The sequence below is a fragment of the Epinephelus moara genome, chromosome 24, assembly GCF_006386435.1.
Source record: "Epinephelus moara isolate mb chromosome 24, YSFRI_EMoa_1.0, whole genome shotgun sequence".
Taxonomy (NCBI): Eukaryota; Metazoa; Chordata; class Actinopteri; order Perciformes; family Serranidae; genus Epinephelus; species Epinephelus moara.
Window position 1 is genome coordinate 26,431,780 of NC_065529.1, and position 27,375 is coordinate 26,459,154.

At 41.4% G+C, this 27,375-nt stretch overlaps 3 protein-coding genes across 7 annotated transcripts; 1 reads left to right on the forward strand and 2 right to left on the reverse strand.

Annotated features, from left to right (window-relative positions):
• Nucleotides 1-2,030: 2,030 nt before the first annotated feature.
• LOC126386807 (amphoterin-induced protein 1-like) lies at nucleotides 2,031-9,386 on the forward strand. Of its 3 annotated transcripts, XM_050039397.1 has the most exons (3): nucleotides 2,031-2,342; nucleotides 2,448-2,531; nucleotides 3,212-9,386. In XM_050039397.1, exon 3 carries the CDS (start codon nucleotides 3,270-3,272, stop codon nucleotides 4,806-4,808), a length of 1,539 nt encoding a protein of 512 aa, XP_049895354.1. In that variant the 5' UTR covers nucleotides 2,031-2,342; nucleotides 2,448-2,531; nucleotides 3,212-3,269; the 3' UTR covers nucleotides 4,809-9,386. The 3 variants fall into 3 exon arrangements, with proteins under 3 accessions (XP_049895354.1, XP_049895355.1, XP_049895353.1); XM_050039398.1 differs by having other exon boundaries at nucleotides 2,031-2,531; XM_050039396.1 differs by lacking the exon at nucleotides 2,448-2,531 and having other exon boundaries at nucleotides 2,031-2,212.
• A 1,339-nt stretch (nucleotides 9,387-10,725) lies between these two features.
• On the reverse strand, nucleotides 10,726-22,235 carry LOC126385727 (pepsin A-like). Of its 3 annotated transcripts, none has more exons than XM_050037631.1 (9): nucleotides 18,374-22,235; nucleotides 14,502-14,652; nucleotides 14,299-14,416; nucleotides 14,008-14,126; nucleotides 12,583-12,779; nucleotides 12,376-12,492; nucleotides 12,133-12,277; nucleotides 11,946-12,044; nucleotides 10,726-11,559 (listed from the first exon to the last, which is right to left on the reverse strand). In XM_050037631.1, exons 2-9 carry the CDS (start codon nucleotides 14,640-14,642, stop codon nucleotides 11,434-11,436), a joined length of 1,062 nt encoding a protein of 353 aa, XP_049893588.1. In that variant the 5' UTR covers nucleotides 14,643-14,652; nucleotides 18,374-22,235; the 3' UTR covers nucleotides 10,726-11,433. The 3 variants fall into 3 exon arrangements, 2 of the variants coding, with proteins under 2 accessions (XP_049893588.1, XP_049893587.1); XM_050037630.1 differs by lacking the exon at nucleotides 18,374-22,235 and adding an exon at nucleotides 16,895-17,883; XR_007569439.1 differs by lacking the exon at nucleotides 18,374-22,235 and adding an exon at nucleotides 16,895-17,886 and having other exon boundaries at nucleotides 11,546-11,559; nucleotides 12,143-12,277.
• A 282-nt stretch (nucleotides 22,236-22,517) lies between these two features.
• Nucleotides 22,518-27,078, reverse strand: LOC126385726 (RNA-binding protein 15-like). Its single transcript, XM_050037629.1, has one exon. The coding sequence runs from the start codon at nucleotides 26,926-26,928 to the stop codon at nucleotides 24,403-24,405; it is 2,526 nt and encodes an 841-aa protein (XP_049893586.1). The 5' UTR covers nucleotides 26,929-27,078; the 3' UTR covers nucleotides 22,518-24,402.
• Nucleotides 27,079-27,375: the final 297 nt, after the last annotated feature.

Consider the following 27,375-nt stretch of genomic DNA (forward strand, 5'->3'; position numbering starts at 1 on the left):
TTAAAAATAAAGTGGTTTTTTTTACAAAACTGACACGTTTCCGAGTCACTTGCGGTCCATTCAGAATGGGCCTGTGACCCACTTTTGGACTGCAACCCACACTGCTGTAGACTGTCATAGCAGGTAAAGAAAAACTCCCCCCTAAAAAAATTAACAGGGAAGAAATGGAGTAAACTTCAGGAAGAGCAACTGAGAAGAAATCCCTGAACCGACAGACGTGTAATAGATGTCGTGTGAACAGAACAGACCAACATAATAAAATGACAATATAGACAATGTATGTAACAAACATAGAATGTTAACATATGAAACAGATGGATCCTGGAGGATGGACAGTGTGTTTGACTTTGAGTTATCTGGTTTATTTAACATGGAGGCAGTCATTTCAGTTATCAGTACAAGGCCATGATAACAAAATTACTGCTAAATGTTTAAAATAAAACACCAAAAATGTACAAATTATATGATATAAACAGTTTGGTATAACTTTTTAACCTGTTTTGTAGATTGCACATCACAAATGTTGGTTCAGTAATTATATAGCATGTAAATCTGTTGAGGATTTCTTTCACCAGGATGTGGATTTGGTTTTATTTAAAGACTGTGGGATGTAAACTATCTGGACAGGGTAACAATGTCCTGTAAGTGAGACCTCACAGCGTGACTCGATCCATTATTGAAATCGTGCCTGCATTCCTTTGTCGCAGTTTAAACCCTTTAATCAAAGACTAGCAAGTCAGTGTTGGTCAGTGTGCTGCTCTTTGACCTTTTGCTCCCAGCTGACGTCACGGCGTCCCCTCTGTGTGTGCTCTCTGCACTCATTACATGACAATGATTTTATACTGCACACGGCGCTCTCATTGTTTGCCCCCCCCCCACCATCACCTCCCACCTTTGGCACCCATAGCAACCAGACCATTTCATGTTCACATCCCTTTTTATGTGAGGGTGTCTCTGTGAGGTGACCTTGCTCTCAGAAGATTGACAACAAGGAGTTTAATTTGGAGCTGTACCTCAGCTGGATGGTCATCTGTCATGTTAACGGCAGCATCACCGCCCTTTTTACCTTCTTAAGCTTCAGACTCTCATCACAGTTCCAGTGTGTTCTGACCATTTTCTGCCCATAATGTAGGCCTTCTGTTAGTCCTATTTTACTGTCTTATCTTGGGCTGTTGTGTCACAATCCACTGTTAAAGCAGCTATAATTGAAATTTTTATAATCAAATGACTTGAATCTGCAGCTCAAACTCAAAGGACTCAAACATGTGCTCCATAACTGCTGGATGTGAGAGTTTGACGAGTCTAATGTCTAAGATAAATGCTACGGCTTCATGTTTAAATCTTAGTAACGTAATATGATGACAGTATGAAAAGGTGTTTTATCTAGTTCCCAGGACAGGACTCTGAAAGCTGTTTATGATACTGTGACTACATGCTGATGTTGATCCCTCACACACTGCTGCATGCACATCACGTCCTGTGCTAAACACTGCTGCAGCTGCAGTTCTCACACACACACACACACACACACACACGCAGAGGAGCGTTTGCCCTGTCCTTCACCAGATTAATAAGACGAACCAGAGGGAAGGACTTCATCATCAAAGACATCATAGCACTGAATGAGCCACTGCAAGGTGAAAAATCCCAGCATCCCCGAGGACATCTTTTCTGTTTGAGGAGAAATGCATCATGATAATGGACAATATAAAAATGTAATGAGCACTGGGGGAAAGAAAGGACAATGGATGACAATCTGAAGCTCACCTCAAAGCCTGTCCATTCCCCCAGATGTTTATCACACTGCATGACAAGCAAGACGTTTAATAAAGGATTTTTAACACTGTGGCTGGTGTCACACACATGATCTGATGTTGTTACAGCTGTCAGCTTAATAGTAGAGCACTTCACCCTCTGAGGATGAAGTCACACAGGGAGAGACAGAGGGGGAGAGAGAGAGGAAATGTGACACACCCCCTGCTCTGCTGTTTGCTCCCCTCAGATCAACTATCAGATGGTTGGGTTTCCTCATCAGTGCGGACTGCAGACAGGCTTTTCCGGTCATTCCGTGCGTCCCGATGATCGCTGTTGCTGCTGCTGCTGCTGCTGTGATGAAGAGGATGAGACTGTCCTGTGGCGGATCATCTGACAGACCGGACTGCTGAAGGCTCCCATTCGTTTCTCCTCGGATCTTATAAGACACCGGCGAAAGGTAAAAGCACCGGCGGGTACACTTGAGTCTGCCGGGACAAATGTCTGTGAGACAGAGAGGAGAGCTGATGATGGTCGGAGTAGGAGGAGGAGGAGGAGGATAATAAACAACTGTATGTTAATAATTTAGGGTGTGTATTTTTAATTCTAATTAACATGAGAATATAATTCATAAATTGCGATATGACGACATTTTTTGCTGACCCGCCATCACCCATAACTTTATGACCATCTAGTGACCTGGCTGCTGCAGTGCACCCCAGGGTGCATTAGAGCTGTGGTTCCCAACCTTTTTCCTTAAGGGACCCCTTTTTATCGAGGTGAGATTTATTATGGATGTTATATTAAATGCAGAACAATGATAATAAATGTACAAAATCCAAAAAGTGGACACAATAACTGCATGAAGTTTGCGTAAAATGAGAGATTTGGATTAATTTTGATCCGATTATTTCCTGTCTGTTTTGCATCAGAGGTGAGTTTTTCTATATTTTTTAGGAACTTTTTGTACAATTCTCGATCTGTATTATTAATGTTTCCATATAAGCCTGATTTTATGTTTTGTTTTGTTTTGTTTTTTGACAAATGTCATGTTTTCCTTCTCCCTGACTTTAAATTTTGGCCATTGCTCTATTTGCTCTTTGATTGTTTTAACTGTGTACATTTCTAAGGCAGGAGGCTCTGTGAATATAGCTTGTGTTCAGGTCTTCACTTTCAAATATTTGCCCTCATCTTGTGAGATGATTTTTAAGCTTATATCTTGAATAACAATTACAATTCCATTTAGTTTTCTTTGCAGAAATTGATGAAATGCTGACATATAGGTCCACTGTATATTAAAAAAAAAAAAAAAAAAAAAAAAAGGATTTCTTACTCCCTGTAAAATCAAGAAGGCCCTCTCTGAGTGCATTAGAGCACGAGATGCTGGGAGTATAATGACATCTTTTATTTGGATGCTCAGTAAAACTGTGCTGATTTATTGATGTCATTGTCCACACAGCTCCATGAGTCTCCACCTTGAAGACTAGAACACATCCAGACTGCTGTAGTGTCCTGACATGATGGGGGGGTCACTCTGGATTTCCCATGGTGCCTCTGAAGCGGTGTTTAGAGGAAGGAGCTTCATCACTGTTCTACCTCTGGCTTTATTGTTGCAAACAGTGAGAGTCAGTGCACAGTTCATAGCAAGTCCTCTGGACTGCCAAAAGACCTGTGTGTGTGCCAGCAACATCGTCAGCTGTTCCAAGATTAATCTAACCAACGTCCCCATCGCTCTTCCACCATATACAGCTGTTTTGGACCTGAGCTTTAACGACATCACCAAGCTACGTGCTGAGTGGACCCCTGTGGCTCTTACCCGACTACACACCCTGCTGCTCAGCCATAACGGCCTCACCTTTCTCTCCTCTGAGGCGTTTGTTTATGTGACAAAGCTGCGTTACCTGGACCTTTCCTCTAATGGGCTCCGCCTGCTGGATGAGTTCATTTTTGAGCCGCTGGAGCACCTGGAGGTGCTGCTGCTTTATAACAACCGCATCTCTCAGATAGACCGCTCTGCCTTCTCCGGCCTCGTCAACCTGCAGAGGCTCTACCTTAGCCAGAACATGATCACACGCTTCCCCTTGGAGCTGGTGAAGGAGCGGAGCCGGCTTGAAACTCTTAGACTGCTGGATGTGTCCTCCAACCGAATCAAAGCCCTGCCCCTCCATGAGCTTCAGGCTCTGCCCGCCTGGATCAAGAATGGCCTGTACTTCCACAACAACTCACTGCCCTGCAGCTGTGAGGTGCATGAAATGGTGGCACGCTGGCACCTGAAGGAGCTCAGCTCTGTCATGGACTTCAAGGACAGCCACACTTGTGTGTTACCAGGCCCACAGAAAGAGAGAATGGCCATACTGGACCTGGACAAGGTCTATCTGAACTGCAGTGAGGTGAAAATTTTGGACAAAGAAGCCTATCTGGAGCAGTTCCTGGTACTGGACTGTGACACCAGGGAGAAGGACATGAAAAAGTGTTGGGTGCTGCCTGGAAACATCCCAGTGTCTCCACTAGACAAGACATTTGTGGTGCGTCCTGATGACAGCCTTCAGATTGGCCCTCTAAAGGCAGAGGACTCGGGGGTCTACACCTGCTATGCCAACAATGACTCCCTCAATGAGACAATATATGTTACTGTAATGGTGTTTAATTCCACCAAGAGTGGTGGACTGGAGAACCTAAAGACGGCCTACACCACCCTCGTAGCATGTCTGATCAGTATAGTTATGATTCTCATCTACCTCTACCTCACACCCTGCCAATGCGCTTGTTGTCCAGGTCAGGGCCTGACAAAAAGCGACGCCGGAGACAGCCTCCACTCCTCAACCATTAGCATCTCTCAGGCACACGAAGAGACAGGGCAAGAACGAGTGGAAGGCGGAGGCTTCGCCTACAGACATGCGGCCTTCCTGCAACACAAGGAGCAGCTGGAGCAGAACGGGAGGTTGAACCCAATAGGTGAGGAAGATGAGGAGTGGCAGGGGGATAACACGGAGAGAAGGAGGTCTGACGCAGAGTCTGTCAGCTCTGTGTGCTCCGATACCCCCATGGTGGTGTAACAGTCAATGCATGGCCTGCAGGATTAGATAGTGATGGCTCGACTCACGTGGATGCACCACAGAGATTTCTATGCTTTGAACATGCAAGATTCAGAAGGTAAAGCATTAGTGGGCTCTCACAGCTGGCGGCACTGTTACAGTAGCATGTACAGTGGATAAAAAATAAAATAGAGCAACGTCTTGATTAAAAATCACCCCAAAACATGTCGAGAAATGTGGTTAAAATGAATTGTGAGCTAATATATTTTGATGAATGCATTTATTCTATGACTTTACTTAATTTGTCTTTAAAAGATGCTTTTAATGCTCCTATTATTTCAATAATTTCACTTTTACTGCACATTATTGGCTGGATCTGCAAAAATAATTGCTATGCAAGTAAGAACATACAAATTTAAAATATATTTTTAGCTTTTTTTTATGGAAGTCCCTAAAAAAATTAAGACATACTAACTCTTAGCACTAATTACTCAGAGACAACAAACAGCATGAAAGCCGCTTGCATCTAAACATCTTGCGACTGCACTTTAAATAAAAGTTATCCAGCTTTTTTATGCAGTCGGGATGAAGGCACTACAAAGATTCAAGTTTCAGTGATGTTGGACAAACGTTGCTGCTTGAAAGAGAAGCTACTTTTTATGCAGAGCTTGCAGAGCTCACCTAATTATCACTGCGAGATGTTTAATATTTATGCCGTGTTTTACATTCCTGTTTGGTTTTGTCTGCCTTTAGAGGACACAATACTGTAAGGATTACTCTTATGCAATTTTATCCTTTCATGTTATTTTAGATTTGAGGGTGATTTACGCTCAGTTAATAATATATGTGTTTGCAGTAAGTGACCTTCTGTTGAAGTGTTTTTTTAAATACTGCTTGGTATGCAAGTCTATTTTAAGTCATGTTTGCTTCAGCATAATTACAGAATCATTAAACCAGCCTGTTGTGATACATCGTACTTTAACTGTAATTCACTTTACTCAGAAATCATAATTTCTATTAAATTTAGTTTGATTTGTTTCTCCATAACAAGACACACATGATGACAAAAGGTTTTCAGATAAACATGAGGACATCCAGTGTGGTGGCAGTTATTAAAGGTATACTATGTAGGGATTTACCAAACAGACCTATACAAAAGTAATCCCTATCAGACATCACATATGACCTATACGAGATGTGTGGTGGTGTTTTTTTTCTGCAGAGTCTCTGCCCTCTGACTTATTTTGCTGTGTTCAGGACGTCTCTGGACACAGCATGCAGGTGAGGTCAGGACGTTTTACAAGGTATAAATCAGGTGCCAGACTGTGAGCAGCACACATTAAAGAGGAAGCTACAAAAATATCAGGACCAGGGCCAATAAAATGCAAATATTGTGAGTCAAAACACCAACCAAAGTGGATCTGGGGTTGGTTCTTTGTTTCTCTTTTGCTGGTGATACTGTTGCTGTAGTGGCAGTCCATCTGAATATCAAAAACGCCACAAATGAGCTGTCGGCAGAGTAACTTAAGTCTGACAGCTTAAAATGTTTACTTACAAAGTTGAAATTACACTTAGTCACACAGTAGAAAAACTATGTGCTCCCATGCCCTCCACATGATGTAAATTACAAAATTAAAGGGAGCGTCACCATCAAAATCAACATACATGTATTTTAGTCTTTTGTCATTTTTATACAATGTCTGGAAACAAATTCGGCATGATATTTAAATTAACTTATATTATATTTACACATTGTGGCTCCTATAGTTGCTGACAATTCCTGCATAGTATACCTTTAATGTAACACCGATCACATACACATTGTACATATAACTGACTGATGTCTAGTCTTTACATAAACATAAATACATCTACTGACTATTAACAGACAATACATGATATATTGGTTTAAGATGAGCCAGTTTCCACCCAGTAATTGAACTGCACGGTACATTTTCAGGTGACACTGCAGAAAATATTGAAAACAGAAACACCTTTTTAGTAAGAATAAGTTCCAGTATCTGTGTTAGACAGACATTGATCTCCTTATTGCAGCATGTCTGCTTATTCTAAATACTTTAGGCCTTATATGCATTCATGCCATTTTTAAACAGACAGATATATCACAGCTGACAGCTCTCTGCCGTCAGTGTAGCCACTGCAGGTTTCAGCCTCAGTTATTCAGTTTGAACTGTTTAGAAAGGGTTAATCATGTTTAAAAACACTATAAAGCCATTTCTAGTGTAGACTGGCTACATGACAGCGCGGTCAAACTCCTAAAATAAAATACCTACTTTATGCAGTTAAAACAATATGCTCGGTGTCAGACTCAGTCTGCTAACATAAATGTACATCCCGTCACATTGGGCCGTTAATAGCAGCCAGGAAGCATCGCCCCGAGGGAAACAACTGAGAGCAAGTACCATCCTCTGAATGCTTCTGGGCATTAGAGCCCAACCCTCAACAAATCAGCAAATGCCAGCCAGCAGTCTCATAAACACAGTCAGAAATAGCAGCTAGTAGTGCAGCCAGCAAACAGGCCGCCTGACGCTGATGAAATGTAAATATAGAAGTAGCCGTTTTCAACAAGTCTTAATTTCAGTGACATCGCTGGAATACCTTCAAATTGTTGATTTTAGAAGCTTGCAAATGCTGTTGTTCAGGCACACAAGGACGTGAATCAGAACAAGTTATGTTTTCACAAACTTTAAGTCACTGTCACTGATGAATTATGATCATAGAATATAGTTTAAAGTAATGCTACTATTAATATAAACATAGTTATTCATACTAATAGAATAAAAACAGTGGAGCAAATGAAGAGCAGAACAGATGACACAAGTAGCAATGTACAGTGAATATACTTTTATTCTGAAATAACTACTAACCTGTGACTTTTCATGGTGCTTTTCCAAGATAGTTTAGGTGAATCAACACCTGTGAAAATTATAGCTCTGAAAATATCCTGTCAGCGTGGTCTAATAGTATTATAACCTAGCTACATCATGAGGAACTCCACTGACGTGTATCTCTCAAAGGGGCACATAATGTCTACTGAATGCTAATGTTGTACATATTGTTTCAAAGTTATAACCAAAGACTTCATGCTGAGAATAAATAGCCTACATGTTCAGTGTTTACAGTCAGCACAGTCATGTTATCATTAGTATGTCAAAGTTACCTTCTGTATTTCTGTGTTACACCACAAACTTATTATATGCAATCCTGTATAAGGACTTACTGTATTTTATTATTTCCTGTATTGTATCTTGTCTGTTATTGTATTGTTCCTGTATTTCATAAACTGCAAAAATAAGGCAACAAAGAGTGAATGTTGTGTGTTGTATTCCTGTAAGATGAATGCATTGAATCTACCAAACAGAGCTGCAGTCACAGAACGTTTAATGATAAAGTTAAAGGAGCAGTTCAACATTTTGGGAAGTACACTGATTTGCTTTCTTGTCCAGACTTAGATGAGGAGATTGATGCCACTATCGATTAAAGGATAGTTCGGCTTTGTTGAAGTGGGGCTGTATGACGCACTTATCTACAATGTCAGTCGGCACGCTCCCAGTTTGGAGAAGCAGACAGGACTACCACCACATTAGCTAAGCAATGTACTGCTGTGGATGGGACACAGTGAAAGGTCCATAGTGTAGCACATAAAAACAGACAATCGTCTATGTACAAAAATATGATATAATAAATGACATATGTATATAAATAAGACATGAAATATCCCACACTACATCGTGCAAGTTCATATAAGAAGACATAATTCAATAAACTGCACCCACAAACAAGCTGGAGAGCCAGTGGCCCCACTGTCTCCACGAATGGATGATAACATTTTCTGCGACAGAGAGCCTGCACATATATCGATATATATAAGATTTCAAGTAGGCACAAAAAACATTTACAACCACTTGAAAGTTTAAGAAGCAGTCTCTTTCCGTTATTACAGGCCACATTAAGTCTTTGCATATTGCTCTTCCTATAGGAGCGCCACAGGTGGGCAGTATACAGCAAGGAACAAAATGCTCCAAAAAGAGCTATCTTCACATTAATTGACCACAAGCTGAATTTGCAAGAAAGCATATTATCTTGTGCATACAACTTGTCTGTGGATGCCCCTATCATCAGATAAATCATTGGCAATATAATGGCCGTGATATTGAATCTCATCACACACTTTAAGAGCAACATCAGGAAATACTAATTTTCTGTCTTTTTTACGTCTAACTATCATAATGTTGCTCTTATTAGCATTATATTTGGTGTCAAAATCTGCACCATAGTTAGAGCAAATCTTTAACAGCTATTGTGGGCCAGCACTTTACGAGCAGAAGAGCACCAGATCATCTGCATACATTAGCAGCAAAACTTATTTTAGACACCTTTCAAAAAACAATATCAGTTTAAGGCCATGTCCACACAGAGACGAGATTAGGTGTATCCGCAAAGGTTTTTTATCGTAAAGACCTTTCGTAAACACGGAACCAGCGTTTTAGGAGACCAAATACGCCAGCGTTTGAAACCGGGTCCCAGAGTGAAAAAATCTGAAGACGCCACCTTCGCGTTTCCGTATTTACAACACAGTACGCCGCTTTTCTGAAATGATGACGCCATAACCCCACCTCTCCCTTAACCTGCATGCGCTAGTCAACATTCTCCTGTAGTTTTGTAATCAAGTGTGACCCTAAGTGGCAGCTCTACCTCGTCGTCAGTCCATACAAATTGGGCTCCTCTAGCATTTATATTTTCTGCCATCTTCTTCTTCGTGTTTGTTTACATCGCACGAGTTTTATGCGCATGCTCCATTTCTTATTCTCTGTTGTTGGTGTACTTTGTGGCAGCGTTACAGCGCCACTTACAGGCTTTGCAGATATATACTACAGTGTTTTCAGTGGCTTCATGTTTACGTACACATATCTTGAGACGATTCCGTGTTTATGGAAAACTTTTAAAAAACAAAATCGGTTCCGTCTTTGTGTGGAAATGGCCTAAGTGTGTGCTATATTGAGAATATTTTCACCGCTTGACCTTGCCCTCAGACAGCCCTTTTTATTGACCACTGAACTTTGGTATTCCTATGTATAAGTACAAATGTGCCACAAACTGTATTGGGCCACTGGTCAGCTGCTCGGGTCAGACTTTGAGCGGTTTATGTGAGAGTCAACAATCTCTCAGTCTTTCTGCAAGAAGTGACTAAGCATATTTCCCCTCAACTCCAGAGTGTTCCAGATGTGAGATGTGACAGAAGAAATGTGATTATGACCTGATCTTGACGTGTGTTTAGACTAAGATCAGGCTCAGTCGGCCAAGTTAGCTGGCTTCAGTTCCTGTGTTACATTAATGACACAGCCTTGCTCACTTGAGGGTGAAACAGGAGACCGCACAGCTCGCTGGTGCAGAAACTGTTCACCCAGGGAGTCTAATTTTTATTGCACCTGTCCCTCAGACTTACTTTCTTCTGGCAACCTTCGGTGTTGCTGCCTTTTCACCCTTATTTGGGTTGTTGATCACAGGATCTCCCCGAGCAGAGCGAGCACTCTGGTGTGTGTTCACTCTCCTCTGCCAGGACAGAACGGTCAGCAGTGTTATATTGACCTCAGACAACCTGATGTTTGACATCAAATTCAGGTCTCAGATTTTATTAAAAAACGTCCTCTTTATGTTGTGCAGTTGAAACAATAAGCACTATCTTTATGTGGAACATGTCCTCATGTGACACTGCAGAATCATTATCAGGGGTTAATTTTTTGTGGAGAAGTTGGTCCATCTTTCTGACAGCTGCTGCTGCTGCTGCAGTGTGAAACCTCTGAGGGATGAATGATTGAAGAGGTCTATAGGGATGTCCATGCTCCCTTTGTCAGTCACTGCCGTCTCATGTTACCATGTTCACCCATGATGCATGTGATACCAGCCAGGTGTGTGTTAACAGACGAAACCATTTGGACAATGCACTGCAGCATCACATTCAGAGTTTAAAATGACAAATCTTAAATGGAAAAACTGCCTGAATAAAAGTGTCCATAGGAGGCATGAGAGGGTTAATGATCTGTGTGTTGTTGCACGTGTTAATATGGGAAAGAGCTGAATGACGCATCCCCGTAAATCACAGATTATAATTAGAACAAAAGCAGCAGCCTAAAGAAAATCTCAGATCACTGAACATCACAGAAACAGATGGCATGAATGTAAGCCGGCGCCTGCTGACAATGAATGACTGGCGGCCGGTTCTGTGTTTTAGAGACTGAATTCTAAGTAAGATGACTCATCCTCTCCTCAGGCCCCTCCCAGGAGAATCACATGAATCACATGAATGGTGAAGTGGCTGTGTGTGTGCAGCTCACTGAGTCCTCTGCCATCTAGTGGCCACCAACACACAGAGCCACACTGGAGTGAAACATTTGGGATGATAACAGAATATTCTAGAGTAACTTTCAGGCATTTGAATCCCTGAATTCTTCCTTTACAACAAAGACATGCTGACTGTAAGATCCGAGAGGTTATATTTTATTAGTTTCATTCATAAATATGAATGCTTTTACAGGACTGTGGTTAGAAATATATAACCAGTGACTTTCTCTAGCTGACAGACTTGGGACTCTGACATATCATTATCATTTTAAACTGGCTGTATTCACACAGCCTGAGCGAAGCCCACCCTGTTGTTGTTGATGTCAAAGACGGTGTAGAACTGTCGCATGAAGACCTCACCCAGGATCCACTCGCCGGGAGCAAACCCTGTCCTGCACCCAGACGCAGACTGAGGAGAGAGAGGACAGAGAATATGACCTTGGGTTATATAAATACTAAAACACAGAAATAAATCTGCTCAGCTACTTTGCTTCTGTGTTTTTTTATTAGAGAAAATATGGTACCACTTTCTAATACTGCATACATAAAGACTTTATATGTTAACTAATTAATTTTGAAGGATGCAATTTTTGGTGCTTGTAAACTGTCCTGTGTTAAACAAGTTGTCTACATATATGAATTATTAAAGCAAACATTGCTACTAACAATGGCTTAAATTATTCATGGCGTATTAGATGCTGTACTAATGTTAATAAAGGCATGACTTGCAACTATTAACTCTTTAATTACGCCTTAGAAAGTGGTACCATGTATCACTGCGCTTAGATGACAAACCTTTATGACGTAGGCTGACGGAGGGAGAGCGAAGCTGTAGCCGTTTATGTTGAACACAATGTCCTGCATGAGCTCTGTGTTACTGCAGCTCACAGTGAACTGAGAGACAAACAAAATGTTAATTGTTTTAAAATCCAGAACAGTTCACTTTACATGTAATATTACACAGAACATTCAACACACTCACATCACCGTACTGATCTGCGAAGGCTCCCAACCAGCCGTTGATGTTGTTGATATCTTTGCTGGGGCCGATGATGAACGAAGTACCAGAGTCCACGACTGCTGCACAGCTGCCAGAGCACGCAACTGTGTTTCCATTGATGGTGATGCTGCAACATAAAGGAGGGGGAGATAAAATGTCATTTGTGAGGTGACTATATTGTTTAAATCCCAACATAGGCATTTAAACATGAACAGGAAACTATACCTTTGTATCTGGATGTTCCAGTAGTTAGTGGCCTGATACAGAGGGATCCACTTTAAGCTGCCAGTGTAATACGATGAATCCGTGCCACCCAGAAATAACATACTGCCCTCTACAGAGCTGGAAGGAAAGGAAAGGGAAATTGAGCACTGCATCATTCATAAAAACAACAGTATTATTTCTCTGTTGGTGACTCACATAAGACCTCACCTGCTCAGGTACATGGAGAACATGTTCTGGAGGATTTTGCCCTGGCTCCACATGTTGTCAAGTAAAGGTGTACCTCCCTCAACTGACAGGCCAGGGAAGGCCAGACCAAGAATCCCATCCCAGGGCACAAAGCCCAGGAACTCTGCTTCATTGTCAGTGAGGCCGAAGATCTGATGCTCCACGGAGAGGTTGCTTAACTGAAAAATCACATTTTATGGCTTTTAGAAAGGGCAGATTGTATTTTAGTATTAAAACTAAAAGTACTAAAAGTTGCTTTGGGAATTATATATTCATTATATATTCAAATTAATGCATAAGTAGCATTCAAGTTGGAGCCAGTATCTACTTTATAGAAGCATGTAAACAATATGTCAGAGGCTTTTATCAATAGGACAGTGTAAAAGGGGGAGAGAAAGAAAGGATGATATGCAGCAGGGGGCCCACAGCTGCTGCGGCAAAGACCTTGCCTTTGTGCATGGGGTACCTGCTCTACCCACTGAGCTGGTGGAGACCCCATTAAAACTAAATATGATGTAGTTCATGAGAGAGACAGTTTTCCAGAGACAAAATGAGAGAAGGGAGTTGGACTTCTGTCTGATCTTGCTTTTCTGTGTAATAATGGAGCCTCCAATATTTATTTTAAAGGTCCAGTATGTAGGATTTAGGAGGATATATTGGCAGAAATAAAATGCAATAATCATAACTATGTTTTCATTAGTTCATAATCATCTGTAAGGTTTATATCTACATACGGAGCACATCCTCCTCCACAGAATCCACCATGTTGTTTCTACAGTAGCCTAGAAAAGACAAACCACACACTTCCACATAGAGCCATTCACCTTTTTGCATTTTCATGTCTGCCACTATAGTTCTCCTTCACACTTGGCACACGGGAGAAGTTTCAGTTGGTTGCAACCTGCAACCTAGCCACTAAATGCCACTAAATCCCACACACAAAACCTTTAATGAAACTATGCGAGAAGTTTACAGTTGTGTTTCCAAACTGGTCCAACCACAGGGTGCAGATTTCTCCTTAGGCACTTGTTCAAGGTCCAAAAAGTTCAATGTATTCAGCCTCGTACTTGAGTTTGGCCATGTCATTGAGCTAGTTTGCTGTCTCTATCATATAGCTTTCCATTAGTCACTCACTCTACAGCAGGGAACGGCACTTCAAAGTAAAAGCTCTTTCTCGGAAATTCATTTTACTTCAAAATAAAGTGTGTTTTCTCACTTTCGGTCCATTCAGAATGGACCTGGGACCCACTGGTCGGGAACAAGGAGCCAGACCTACACACTGCTTTTTTGTTAGAAGTCACAAACCAAAAAGGTTGGATTCCATCTTAAATAATATGCTGTATTCTTTAAGCAGACCATGTGTTTTTTGTGTAAAATATAAATTTTATGAATATATTTAATCCTCACATGTATGATGTCATATCCAGTGCTCCCTGCTGCAAATCCACTGTTGTATGAGATGTAGAAGGTGTTTGTGGCGGCCTGAAACGTGGAGGATGCTGAACTGCTGAACTTCACGTGTTTGTCTAGTGGCAGTGAGACAGAGAGAGAAAGCAGAGAGAACATTTTATAACTTTTTGCTTCATACACAAAAACATCTGTTACAAAGACGTAAAACTATACATACTCGACTGGTGTCCTGTTACATACACGGGATGACCATGTTAAATGATCTTGACCTTTTCCCGTTATACTCACCGCAAGCAGAGGTGGTGCAGCTGACAGAGGGAACCCACAGGTCGGAGGAGCCGGTGTCAAAGAGAACTTTAAAGACCTGAGGTGGAGTCCCGATGCTGATCTCTCCATAGTATGTTGTCTGTGCCCAAATTCAGATTATTTATTAGTCCATGTATTTCGTGTTCACACAGGGGCAGAGTGTATAGTGGTTTCATGCTACTCACATCTGGGTCAAAGGTCATGGGCACCACACTCTGCTCGTTCCTGGGGACAAACTTTGCCGCAGGGTTATATAGAAACTTCCTCCTGTACTCTTCGAACAGGCCTCTCTCCTCCAGCTGCTGCCTGGCTGACTTCCCTCTCATCAGGGGAATCCTGAACACGCAGATTCACAGTTATCTGGACACATACTCACAAACATTTTTTGGGAATATGTCAGACCTCATAACTTATCCTAAAAAGGAGTTTCAGCTGGGGGGTAGTTTAGGGAAGTAGAACGAAAAGATAAAGTGCTGTGAAAAGGTCAAGAGCTTGTGTTGATCATAAGTGGCTGGACTAATACAGCGCTTTTATCCAAAGCACTTTATAATCTGCCTCTCACACACTGAGAGCAGCATAATTCAGTCACTAATTCAGCATCTATGGACAGACTCAGTCATGTGATTTAAAAAAAATCAATTTAAGGCTTGAAGCTTAATCATTTTCATCTTAAGAACTACTGTTTGTTCCACCATGTTAATACTGCTATGTGGTGGTTTTTCTGCTGTTTTACATGTCTTTATTTGAGTAAATGGTGTTTTCTTTTCCCCATTGAATACATTTCTGAAACTTTACAAAGATCTTAAAACCTTTTCTGAAGACCCTAAACTCATTTGTAGCTGTTGCCATAAAACATCTCTTTGAAGACAACTTGCTACTTAAGCCAGAGCATTTTATATCTGTTTATTCCACCTTGATTCAGTCCTGACCATCAAGTACCTGCTGCCCTTTTAAAGTGGCTTCTAATGTGTATTGTATTTTTATGTAAATGTATGTTAATGTGTCCTGTCTGGATGTGATATAACATGTGTGTTAATGTGTCTTTTTAATAGCAGATTTTGCACATTCATTCATTTATTTTCCATGGCTGCTTATCCCGTTGGGGGTTGCAGGGGGGCTGGAGCCTATCCTACAGTAGCTGACATCGGGCGAGAGGCCGACGCCTGACACATAGAAACAGACAACCATTCACACTCACATTCACACCTATGGGCAATTTAGAGTCACCAATTAACCTGCATGTCTTTGGACTGTGGGAGGAAGCCGGAGTACCTGGAGAAAACAAGCTGACATGGGGAGGACATGCAAATTACATACAGAGGGGCTCCCACACCCCAAGGTTTGAACCCTCCACCCCCAGATTTGAACCAGGAACCCTGTTGCTGTGAGGTGACAATGACAACCACTGCACCACCGTGCCGCCCACACCTTACACATGCAAAAAGTAGACAAAACTTATTTTCTATTCTGAATTCTTTTTATCAAAGATGTGAGAAAAAACTACAGTTGGAATAAAATTAAGATCAAGATGATGGCACCCAGTGGTGTATGGTAGTTAGGACGGGCCCTGGTGCACATTATTATAATGGTCCCTAGTGCAAGATTTTGCATCTTCACCAGTGGTGTAGTAAAGGGTATACTCAGGTATACAGGGTATACCCACTTCTTTTTCTATCCAGTTACAGTATACCTGCCTATCAGCTAAAAAGCCATTGTAATATATAGGAGCGTATGCCCACTTCCTCATCGGTAACCTAGCTATGTACCTAGCAGTACACCCACCTCATCAACTACTGCTACACCACTGATCTCAACCATCTACCACTTCACACTGAACAACATCAACGTTCCTATTACCCAGCAATCGTCAGCGCAAATCTGTATATGACACAAATGCCAAGTAAAACAAGAAAGTATTCATTCAATTGAATATTTTAGTTATTTGTGGTTTTAAAATATCTGTAAAGTAAACATAGAACTTAATTGTAGAATACATTGCTACTGACTTTTTTACACAAAAAAGAAAGAAAAAGAAACCATGATGGAGATGGCTTTGCGTTTATGAGGGCATATACAGCAGCAAGCCCCTTATCAAATTTAACATGTGTTCTTCTTTGAACATGGGTGTATTTCAATCTGAATGAGTTACAAGAGCCCATTGTCTGGCCAACACGCTGTTGGAGGGCCTGCTTTACAGTCCCATGGGCCCCAGTGTAGCTGCACTACATGCACTGTCTATATTTACGCCCCTGATGGCACCGAACAACTCAACAAAAAGCTCAATCTGAATATTTAATTTTTGAGACAGACCTTTGCAGTGTAATTTTACTTTAATTTCTAGGTTGTCTTAAATTCTTGGCAAAGCTTTCCAGGATTTCACTATTTTAAATAAATGTTCAAATATTTAAAAAATAAATCTTGGCAAGTATGATCACTCTATCCTCACTCTCTTTAAACTCTTACAGCAATTGACAGTAACAAAAAAAAAAAAAACCCTCAGCAGCCACACTCAAAGCAAAAGCATGTTAAATAACATATTTTTATTTTAATATAAGTGAATATTTGTCGTATATCTTACCTGACAACTCCCTGTGAGATGGCCAAAAAGGCCAGCAACACAAAGGCAGACTTCATCATTTCAAAAGTGACCCCATACGCATCTCACAGAAGGGCAGCTGGTGTTTTTATAGAGAGGTCGACACAAATCTCTGCTCCTCCTTTTCACATTAACACTCACAGTTTAACAACCGAGCTGATAAGAAACCACTTTATAGGGTGTCAAATGACTGAATTCAGATAAAGAAAACAGTCCTTTAATCTAATGTCAATCAATTTACAGTTCAGAACATAGTATAAGTTTGCTCACTTATCTAATTACTGTAGGCTTGGACCAGAAATCAGTATTAAAAGTCAACACATCCCCCGCTAACATAAAACAAACTGTCATGTGTTAACAGTGTGTTGAATATAAATTGCTATATAATGAGTTTGACCGTTCCTTTGATTGTTTCTGTTAATAATGAACTGAATAATAAAGAGAACGTCTTTTATGTGCCATTTTAAGATACACTGACATTCAGACTGTAAGTACAGAGTTATGGATGACAGTGTGCTGTATATTTGCAGGCCTGTTTTACACCATTACGTTTAAACCTTACTGATGGAAATACACTTTCTTTAGTTTCATTAAACTATTTGATTTATTAGTCTGACATCTGGTTTTAAAAGACAGATCAATGAATTTAAAATGAAGTACATTAAGTGAATTTTAGCGGACAGTTAGGGGTTAAAAAGTGCTCCCATCATTTGATGTGTCAAACAGAAACCTGCGATTTGATTTCAGCACCTTCTCCCATGGCAGGCGCAGGTATGTAGGTTATATAAGTGGTGGAGGCACAGTGAGTTTTGACCTTTCCCTGTTGACGCTCTGAATGAGTTTCTGTTGACTTTTCTCATCTATAGTTTGTACTTAGAGGAAAGAAATGTAAAGTGTTACTGAATACAGCAACTGAAAAGGTCCCGCTGTCCGTGTTGCTGACTTTGACAAAAAAAAATCACTTTTTAATTTGAGCTCTTTCACACTGGAGAAGATAATCTCGCTACTCTAATGGCTTTTAAATGATAAAGAGTAAAAGCCTGTGAACCAAATGTTATTGACATTAGTGTGAAAGAAGTTCAACTTCTCATAACAAAATTCCTCACCTGTCAACCATAAATCAACTGGATAAGCTTATCACATTACTTGTATATAAAAAAACACTGATACTGTATCGTTTCCCCCTCCAAGCACGTATTCTGTTCATGTGCTCTGCAAGTTTAATATTGGCTGACCAACTCTGCCCTCTAGAGGACAGAGACCACTCAGATACAACCTGTCATTTCAATATCACTGAACGCTCTCACACACTGAAACAGGAAGGATGTCATGAAAAAAAACACACAACCTCAGAATGTGTTTCTAAAAGAGCTGATTTTATTCAATCACAAATGCCACTGACATTATTTATATAAAATACTACAAGGTGCAAATTTTCAAACTAATTTAAATTGTACTCACCGAGGTACAGTTTCTCTTGTCTGATGAATTCCTTCACTGTGCAACAACTTGTTCACTGAAGCTGCTCAGAGCTCATTCAGTCACACTGCAGGTTAATATGAGCTTTTCAAGAGACTGGACAAAGAGGGGTGTGTTCAAAAAATGTTTGGACACTGTTAAGTCAAAAAAAGTCATGAAAGCAAAGAAAAACACAGTTACAGCACATACTGCATTCATTATCACATAATGATCTCGAGGTTAAACCTTCATACAGGTAAACAACACTGCTGTATATCACACATACTATAAGTGGCAGAAGAAAGATTCAGATATTTCACTTAAGTGAAGTAGCAATACTACAGTGCAGATTTACCTATTTTCAAGTAAAAGTCCTGTTTCAAAATTTGACTCAAGTAATAGTACAAAAGTATTAGCATCAAAATGTACTTAAAGTACCAGAAATCAGCGTACTCATTGTGCACATTGGTTGATTTCAGAATAATGTATACTATATTTTATACTATATGTTGTATATTATATCCATTTTGCATAACCGCTTATCCTGTTAAAAGTCGCAGGGGGCTGGAGCCTATTCCAGCTGACATTGGGTAAGAGGTGGGGTACACCCTGGACAGGTCACCAGACTATCACAGGGCTGACAAATAGAGACAGACAACTAGAGTCAATTTAGAGTCACCGGTTAACCTGCATGTCTTTGGACTGTGGGAGGAAGCTGGAGAACCCTGAGAAAACCCACACTGACACATGGAGTACATGCAAACTCCACACAGAAGGGCCCCCGATTATTGAATCATAAGTTTAAGTAAAGGTACAGTATTTCCCGTTATGCAGAATAGCCCATTTCAGAGTAATATTAATAATACTATTTAATATAATTGGATTATAATTGTTGATGCCTTTGTTTTGTACTTCACTTTAATGTTACAGCTGGTAAAGGTGTGGCTAATTTTAAGTGTTTTCAACACTGCTGAGGAGTTTGTGAATTTTATTCCAAGTCTTATCTTAGCCTATTTTGTAGTATCAATCTGAATCTGAAATGTAACTAGTAACATATCCTGTCGTAGTGCACACAAAGTACATTTACCTCTGAGATTTAGTTGAGTATAAGTATAAAAGTATGTTGCATAAAATGGAAATATGCTAGTAAAGTACGAGTACCTACAAATCGTACTAAAGTACAGTACTTGAGTAAATGTACTTTCCACCACTGCACAGAACATTTCTTGTGAATTTTCTTAAGGACACTTTATACACGATCAGTAGATTCTTTTTATAAAAAGTGCTTAAATGATAGAAAGTGTACCTAATTTTGACTCTACAGCTCACAGCTATACAATAAATACAGCACAGGCTGTTTACAGGTGCCTTTTTTTAGAAACTCATTCAGTTCACTGAGAGCCATCTGTCAAAATCACATGTAGAGTTCTTTTCTAAAACAGGAAACAGGAAGAAAGTCCTTCAGCTTGTTACCACTGGAAGATAAAATCAGGGGACGAACTAAGAACTGTGAAGTAGGTGCCGACTGTGTTGCAAAACATCGTTCAGCAAACAGGTATTGAGTAAAAGTTAAGTATAACCTCATTAACTCCTATGGTTCAGTCAGCATGTCATCGATTAACTAATCATTATCTTACCCTGACTCAAGTTTCAGCTCTCCTGTTTCTAGTTTTTAGCTTTAGGCAGGGTAATGCACGTTTACTGTGTAACCCTCACTTAAGTTTAATACTTTTTTAAGGTCGTTTTTAGAATTTTTTTCGCCAAATTTAAGAGATTTTTGGAAAAATCATCTTTTTATTATTTAGGCATTGCAGGTAAGTAGTAGTGAGTTAGGTTAATGTACATTTTGATTGCAGGTATGAAGTAGAAGGACAGCATTGGGTCCAGTGGTAGGTTTAAAGCTTTAAGACATCAGAAATTGTGACTTTCACACAGAAGAGCTTAACTCATTGTGACTACAAGAAATTAAAAGGTTGATTAAGGTGATAAGATAAAATGTTTGTAGCACTTGAACCTCACAAATTCAAGTTTAATTCTGTTTGATGACTTTTAAGGCCTAATATTTATCAAACTGAAGACATTTGAAGGCTTCTAGTGAGCTGCAGGCACCGTTATATTCACTGAACACACCCTTATTGTTTACATAAGCATCCTAACATCTCTCATCAAACAGATTACACTCACTGTTTGTATTAACAAAACTGTGAATCTGTGGCAAAGTTCACACATCTGATGTATGACTGATTACGACCCACTGTATGAAGAAATTAATTGTCCCCTGATTAACACCCATCATAACCATTTATGACTGTTTGTTTTCACTGAGTGCGAGATTACAGATCAAAAACTTTTCTGCCCAGAAAGCTTTAACGTAAAAACAGATGACAACTTGAAGCCCAATTTCTTTTAACAAACATTCAATTCGCCATCTTAAATTTCTTCCTGTTTGCTGATGCAGTTTTGGCATGTTTGGAACATTAAGTCCTATTTTCTTTATAACTGAACATCATTTTGCAGAAGTTAATGTGTCAGTTACTCAAGCAGAGTATTTAGTTTTTTATGTCTATAAGATTTATGATGATGCTACTTATTGATATTCACCTATAACCAGTGGTGGAAGGCAAGTTTACATTTTATATAGTTACTGGTTAATTTGCAGATTAAGATAATACAAAACATATGACTACCTAATAAAATATACTGTTGCTCTGATAACTTAAAAGGGCCTGAGTACTCCTACCACAACCATGACTGACTTGTGTAGCTGCTTTTGTTGTTGAGATAGTTGATGCTGGTGCATTTGTGACCAACACTGCAAGTTCTTTTTACAATTAGACAACTACACAAGTGTCAAAAGTCATGACAGAATATACCTTAGAAAGTTGAGTAAGCAAAAGGTTAAGTCCCAAGATACTGATATATTTGCTTAACATGGCAGTGTGTATTAATTTTGTTTTTACTTTAGGGACATCACAGTTTTAGTAGTTTATCTTTTTATCCTCTAATTAGCTTTTGAATATGGCCTAATGTGTCTGTGGGAGTCTCACACATTTTAATACGTACCTGAGTCAGTAGTTGAGGCCATCTCTATACTGTACCTGTGGACCAGGAGGAGGTGCAGCCAGGGTGAGACTCAAACCTTTCACAGCTCCTGGAAGCCTTGAATCCAGCCATGGCACCGCATGGACACTTGCTGCTGCTCAGGTCCGTTTTGTGTGGAGATGAAGCAGCGACGAGCAGGAACAGCAGCGTCTTGGTGATAAACATCCTGACTCAATGATAGCAGGATACTCTTCACCTTCATACGCAGTTTAAAAAGTGTGTAAATCAACATATCAGCTAAAGATAATGATTCCCTGCACAGGACTCTGTCAATCTGTTCTCCTCTGTTGTGTTTCCTTTCCATTTTAAGGCAAATAAAGCAGATGCTGTGTCACCGTCTCAACCTCTTCTCCGACACAGGATGAGACGCGTTCGAAGTCTGGCCCTAGCACAGAGATCTTCTTCAGAACTCCGATGAAAGAACAATAAGCAACTACACAAATGAACTCTGCTCCTTCTCGAGCTGCTGCACATGCTGAAACAATACTCTGTGTGGTGCTGGAGCCAGATGACAGAGAAGACCGGGGCCTTTGAACGCCGCTGTGCTTCCGCTGAGAGGTGGAGACGACCCCGGTGATTCTGGCAAAGCTTGGAGAGTGACAAAGCAGGCGGTCTGAGGACCATCTGAAGCCACACATCTGAAGAGATACAGCGACTAAAGTATTCTAGTATGGCCAAATTTCAACGTGAATGAAGCTCTTCACAAAGAGGTCATTCAAACAAATGATGATCAACAAAATGAAAACACAGAACAGAGAGGCTGACCTCCCACTGATTCTCACACTTCCTCTCCTTTTTCTGCTGCGAAGGCTCCTGCTGTCAAAGTGATAACGCCCTTAGAGTTTGATAGACAACTCCAAGAACAGAAAAGGTCACAAAAGTTGTCTTCCGAGGCACTCGTGTTTCCCACGAAAGAGTAAATTTATTGAGACAAAATCTATCAAGTGCATGTTGCACTTTGACAGTTAGGTATACTTCTTAGGCCCATGAGCACTGACGTTCTCCATTTCTCTCTCCAGATATCCTGAGTATACAGCACAATTAATTCTTTTTCCATTTGAAACACAGTACTCAAATCAAAGCATGAAAAACAATCATTAACAGTCCTTTCGGAGGAAAGCTTGTAAGGCCACAGAGGTCGGCCTCCTCTCCTCGCTTTCATTCAGAAGTCCACTCATTGTATAGCAACATTTTCTACTTCCAGACTCCTGATCAGTCATTAGGGATGTGCATGGCATACATAGAGCTCTTAATTTATACGTTACAGCTTTGTAAACAGTACATGCTTTGCTGGGGTAGTCACTACAGTAGTGGGTTATAACAGAATTGAATGTTCAGCCAAATTGAATATGATGCCAATAAATGTACAATATAAAGGGGTGGACACAAAAGCAACCCTGTAAAATATAATGTCACTCAAAACAACAAACCTACATCCTCCATTAGCTCTGCACAGCTGTTACATTTCAGTTTTGTTGAGATACTCCATTGTTAGAGCCGAAATTATTAGTCAGACCGACAGACACTTAATCTGAAACAATTTCAGTAATTGGTTAATCAATCAATTTGTCAATTTTCAAGCAAAGTTGCCAAACATTTTATGTTTCCAGCTTCTCAGATGTGTAGATTTGTTGCTTGTTCTTGATTAACATGATGATTATCTAAAAATCTTTGGGGTTTAGATTGTTAGAAGTACCAGAAAAGACTATTCAAAGACATGAAAACATCACCTTAGGAAAAAATATTGATGTTTTTCACTATTTTTGATGTTTTACAAACATAATAAAAAAAAAAAATCAAAGAATGGTGACTTAATCATAAAATGAAAATAATCATAAATCTGGGCACTAAAGCATAACTTTTAACATAATGCAGCTCAATACAGACATAAACACAGAGCTTAAAACCTCCTTTTTAACATTATTTTCAACACAAACTAAACAGAACGAGCTTTAGTATTCTTTGCACGGTTGTTGTATTGAGCTGCATTACAACACAGGTTATTGCTGCTTGTTTCCACCCCTACATACAAATACCAGTGCTTAGTGAAAATTGTGAAACAGACAGGAACAACAGCACCTTGCAATGTCACATAAACCTCAAGATGTGGCTCAGAAAGGAGCACTGATGTCAATGAGCTCTACTATAACCATTAAATGCCCTTCTGCAAAAGTTATCTCCACATTTATCTTTAGTTTTAAGCAAAACTGGCCAAAATTGACAAAAACAGAAAAGCTGTTGTAATAAATCTTTGAATCAAAATGTTTACTTGTTCAGCAAAAGAAGTAATACAGATGCACATCTGGAATATGCCTATCAATGAGCAATGGGTAAAGCTTTAGAGCAAATAGTTATATTTCCTAAATCATATGTACATGACTTTGATTTAATTCTTTCATAGGCTGGCTGGACAAACATTATAGCACTACAAACATGTCGACACTGGCCAGTTAAATCTATGCTGAATACAGATAAAATGAAAGCAAAATACTCTGTTTTGGATCATAAATTCTTTTTTGTTATAGGCAGGCATTGGATGAAATGATATAAATGAACTGGGGATTCTTTTTAAATGAGATAAGGCAACATAGAGTATCGATTCACAGAACTGTAGCTTGCTCTGAATTACTTTCAGCAGAGTACCCTTCAAGTAATGCACATTTATCTGATAACTAAGTAGCAGAAAGCTGCATGTCACCTGTGTTGATATTCAAATCCATCAGTTTATCAAAATGTACTCAATTCAATGTGACTTTCATTTCAAACCTTCAACAGGATGAGATACAAGTTACCATGCAGGTCAGGGAACTTAAAATCAGACCCCTAACTTTATCTGCTACTCTGTTTTGTTGTCATTACTTCTCCCTGTTTTTACAACTCACAGTTTAACAAATCATGAGTGTGAAGAGACACATTTAGATTTTTTTTTTTCATGACGCTCCTTTGATAATGACCATCACCATGTATTCGTCCTCTGATTTGGCAAAGGCTTTGGCAGAGGCATCCACAAACTGCTGTGAAAACTCACATGGGGGGAAAGCGTGAAGGACTCCTCCGTGGTCCTTGTCACGGCTGCCCCCCACAGGGAGGCTGATGATGCCGGCCGCCTCCTTCTGCTTCAGGTAGGACACCAGGTTCTTCAGTGGTCTCTCTGCAGAGCTGCTGGCGTCCTGGACCCCCGCGGTTTCGGATTTCCCAGGCACGGCCAGGAGGATGCTGTATCCGCTGGTGCCGGCGGCCTTGATGCGACGAGAAACTTCCTCCAGCTTGGGCTGATCCAGACGCAGGCGCTGGCTGATCTTCAGCTGGGATGACTGCTCCCCTGCGGAGCCCTGCAACAGCAGACTGGTCGCCACCGCCATGTCCCCCTCCAACATGTGCAGTGATGTGGGAAAGCTGCTATTCTTCAGCAGGAGGACACCCTGCCAGACCTGACTCAGTTTCTGTCCTCCAGCTGCTGGCTTTGACTGCTGGCCAGACTTGGAGGAAGAGGAGGAAGAAGGATGTTCTAAGCGATCCTCCTTCTTTGCTGGGCTCTTAGATGAGTCACTGGTTTTGTGTTTGCGGTCTTTCTCAGAAAAGAAACCTGGAGCAGCTGGGCTAAGAGTTTTTCTTCTCTTGTCTCCAAAGCCAGCGTTCTGGCGCTCTCTGACAGGTGAGGTTCTACCAGAGCGAGGCAGGCGTTCAGGGTCACTGTAGCGTCCCCCATCTCGGCTGCTCCCTCCTGGGCTGCGCTCTAATGAGCTGCCATGACGACGAAAATCACTGCTGTCAGGTGAATGATCCAGCCGACTGCCATCATCCAAATGTCTCCTTTTGCGGCTTAGCTCTCGGCCTTGTAACTCACGCTCACGCTCTATTGTCCAGGTGTCATGGGAACGCCTGTCCAGGCGATCTATGGGATCAAAGCCTCGCATCCTGTCATGGACACCCATGCCGGACCATTCAGCACTGGAGTAGGGGTCTCTGTCTCTGAAGCGAGAGGGAATTGGAGGAGACCTCTCCCTCACTCTCACTGAGTCTGTAAGACGATGGGCAAAGGGCTCAGGAACAAAGTCATAATGTGGCAGGGGGAGGGGGAGCTGCACATACTGCTGCTGCTGGTAGCGATGCTCTGTGTCTGCAAAGTCCACTCTGAGTCTCCTGTCAGGGCCGCCGAGAGGGAAGCCTCTCATGTGAGTACATGCAGCCTGAGCAGCATCCAAACTTTCATACTGGATATAAGCCCACACCTCACCTTTTCTGTAGTCTATAGTCCTGATGGTGCCAAAGCGGTCAAACTCCTTAGCCAGTGCAGCGAGTGGAACCCAGGGTCCGAGGCCCCCCACCCACAGCCTGGTCGTGGGCGTGGGTTTACCGTATCCAATTTTAATTGGGTTGTGGCCTACCACTTTCCCTGACATGGCCACTTTGGCACGGTGAGCCATGTCAAGATTCTCAAACTTGATGAACCCATAGGTGTTGCTCTGGCCTCTCACCGCCCGCTTAATGTCCACCTCTGTTATCACCCCAAACCTGTCAAACGCCCTCCTCAGGTCGCTCTCCGTCACACTGACGTCCAGATTGCCCAGAAACAACGTCCTGTTTGCCCTCTGGTCATCCTCAGGGGTCATCAGGTCCTCCTCGCGGTAAACAGCACATTCAGGGATGAACGGGGGTCTATTCCTGGCATCATACACAGAAAAGTCTCTGTCTCTTTCCAGATCTCTTATGTGAGGTGGAGGGTGAGGAGGGGGGAGCCGGCCCAGCGCCAACTGCTGTAACCGGTAGTCTCTATAGCCCATACCAGTGGGAGACAGAGGTCGCTGAGAGTGGAGATGTCTGTGTCCTGGGGAGAAATTGTCTTTTGAAACAGGGGAGCGGCTCCTGAGTCTGTTCGTGTACACTGTCTCTATTTTCAGAGGCCGGTCGTACAGCACCAGCTTCCCGCGAGCGTGCTTAGCCGACCGGGCGTCATCAGGCCTCCTGAAGTTCACATACGCCACCCTGTCGTCGTTTTCTCGGCTTATTTTAACACTCACATCACCAAACCTTTTAAACTCGTGAAACAGTCCGTCCTCAATCTCCTCGTCGTTCAGCTGGTTGCCCAGTCCACTTATTTTGAGAGTCTTGTACTCGTTTTCAGGAGCTGACGGAGGCCGCGGCTCGCTGCGTGAACCAGACCTGGATGTTTCCGCGTCGATGTCAGCGCCGCCGTACGACTTGTTCCCCGAAACCACTCCGTAGTCGTAGCCGCTACCAGTCCTGTTGGATGAATTGTGCCCGTCCAAATCCCTAATGTCTCTTTTCTCACTGTGTAAACTTCTCCTGGATGAAGCGCCGCCATGAGCTGAACCGTTGCCGTTGTTGCTGCCGACCGACGAAAGGGATCCGGTCTTCTTGCTTCCTCCTCGGTCTCTGCTATCATCGGGCGCTCGGGAGCGTTTCTTCACCGGCGACCGCTCTTTCCCCTTCATTTCCAAAAGCTGATAACTGCCGTCTACACACACTAATCTGTTTAAATGCACTCCCTGCCACTGAAATATAATCTGAATATCTTAACTTGTGCGCGGTTTCCACTACACTCTCAACCGAGCAACGTAACCGCCATGTTGGACTACTTGCACGACTGTACCGGAAATCCCGCCTACGTGCCTGTAGAAGACGATGATTGGCTGAGCGGGTTGTCACTCATGTGAACAGGAAGTGTTTTCGCCTATTATACACAAGGGTGCGGCTGTGCTGTGGGGTCAGAGTCCAGTCCCGAAGACAGAAGTTGATGTAAAAACGTCAGAAAGATAATGATTGTGACAAACTAGAGTAACAGGAAAAGACTAAAAAACGGAAGTTAGCGTTTGAGATAAATCTAATCTTCGCCCTGAATGAATAAACATGAATAAAAACGCAGTATGAACTGATTTAGC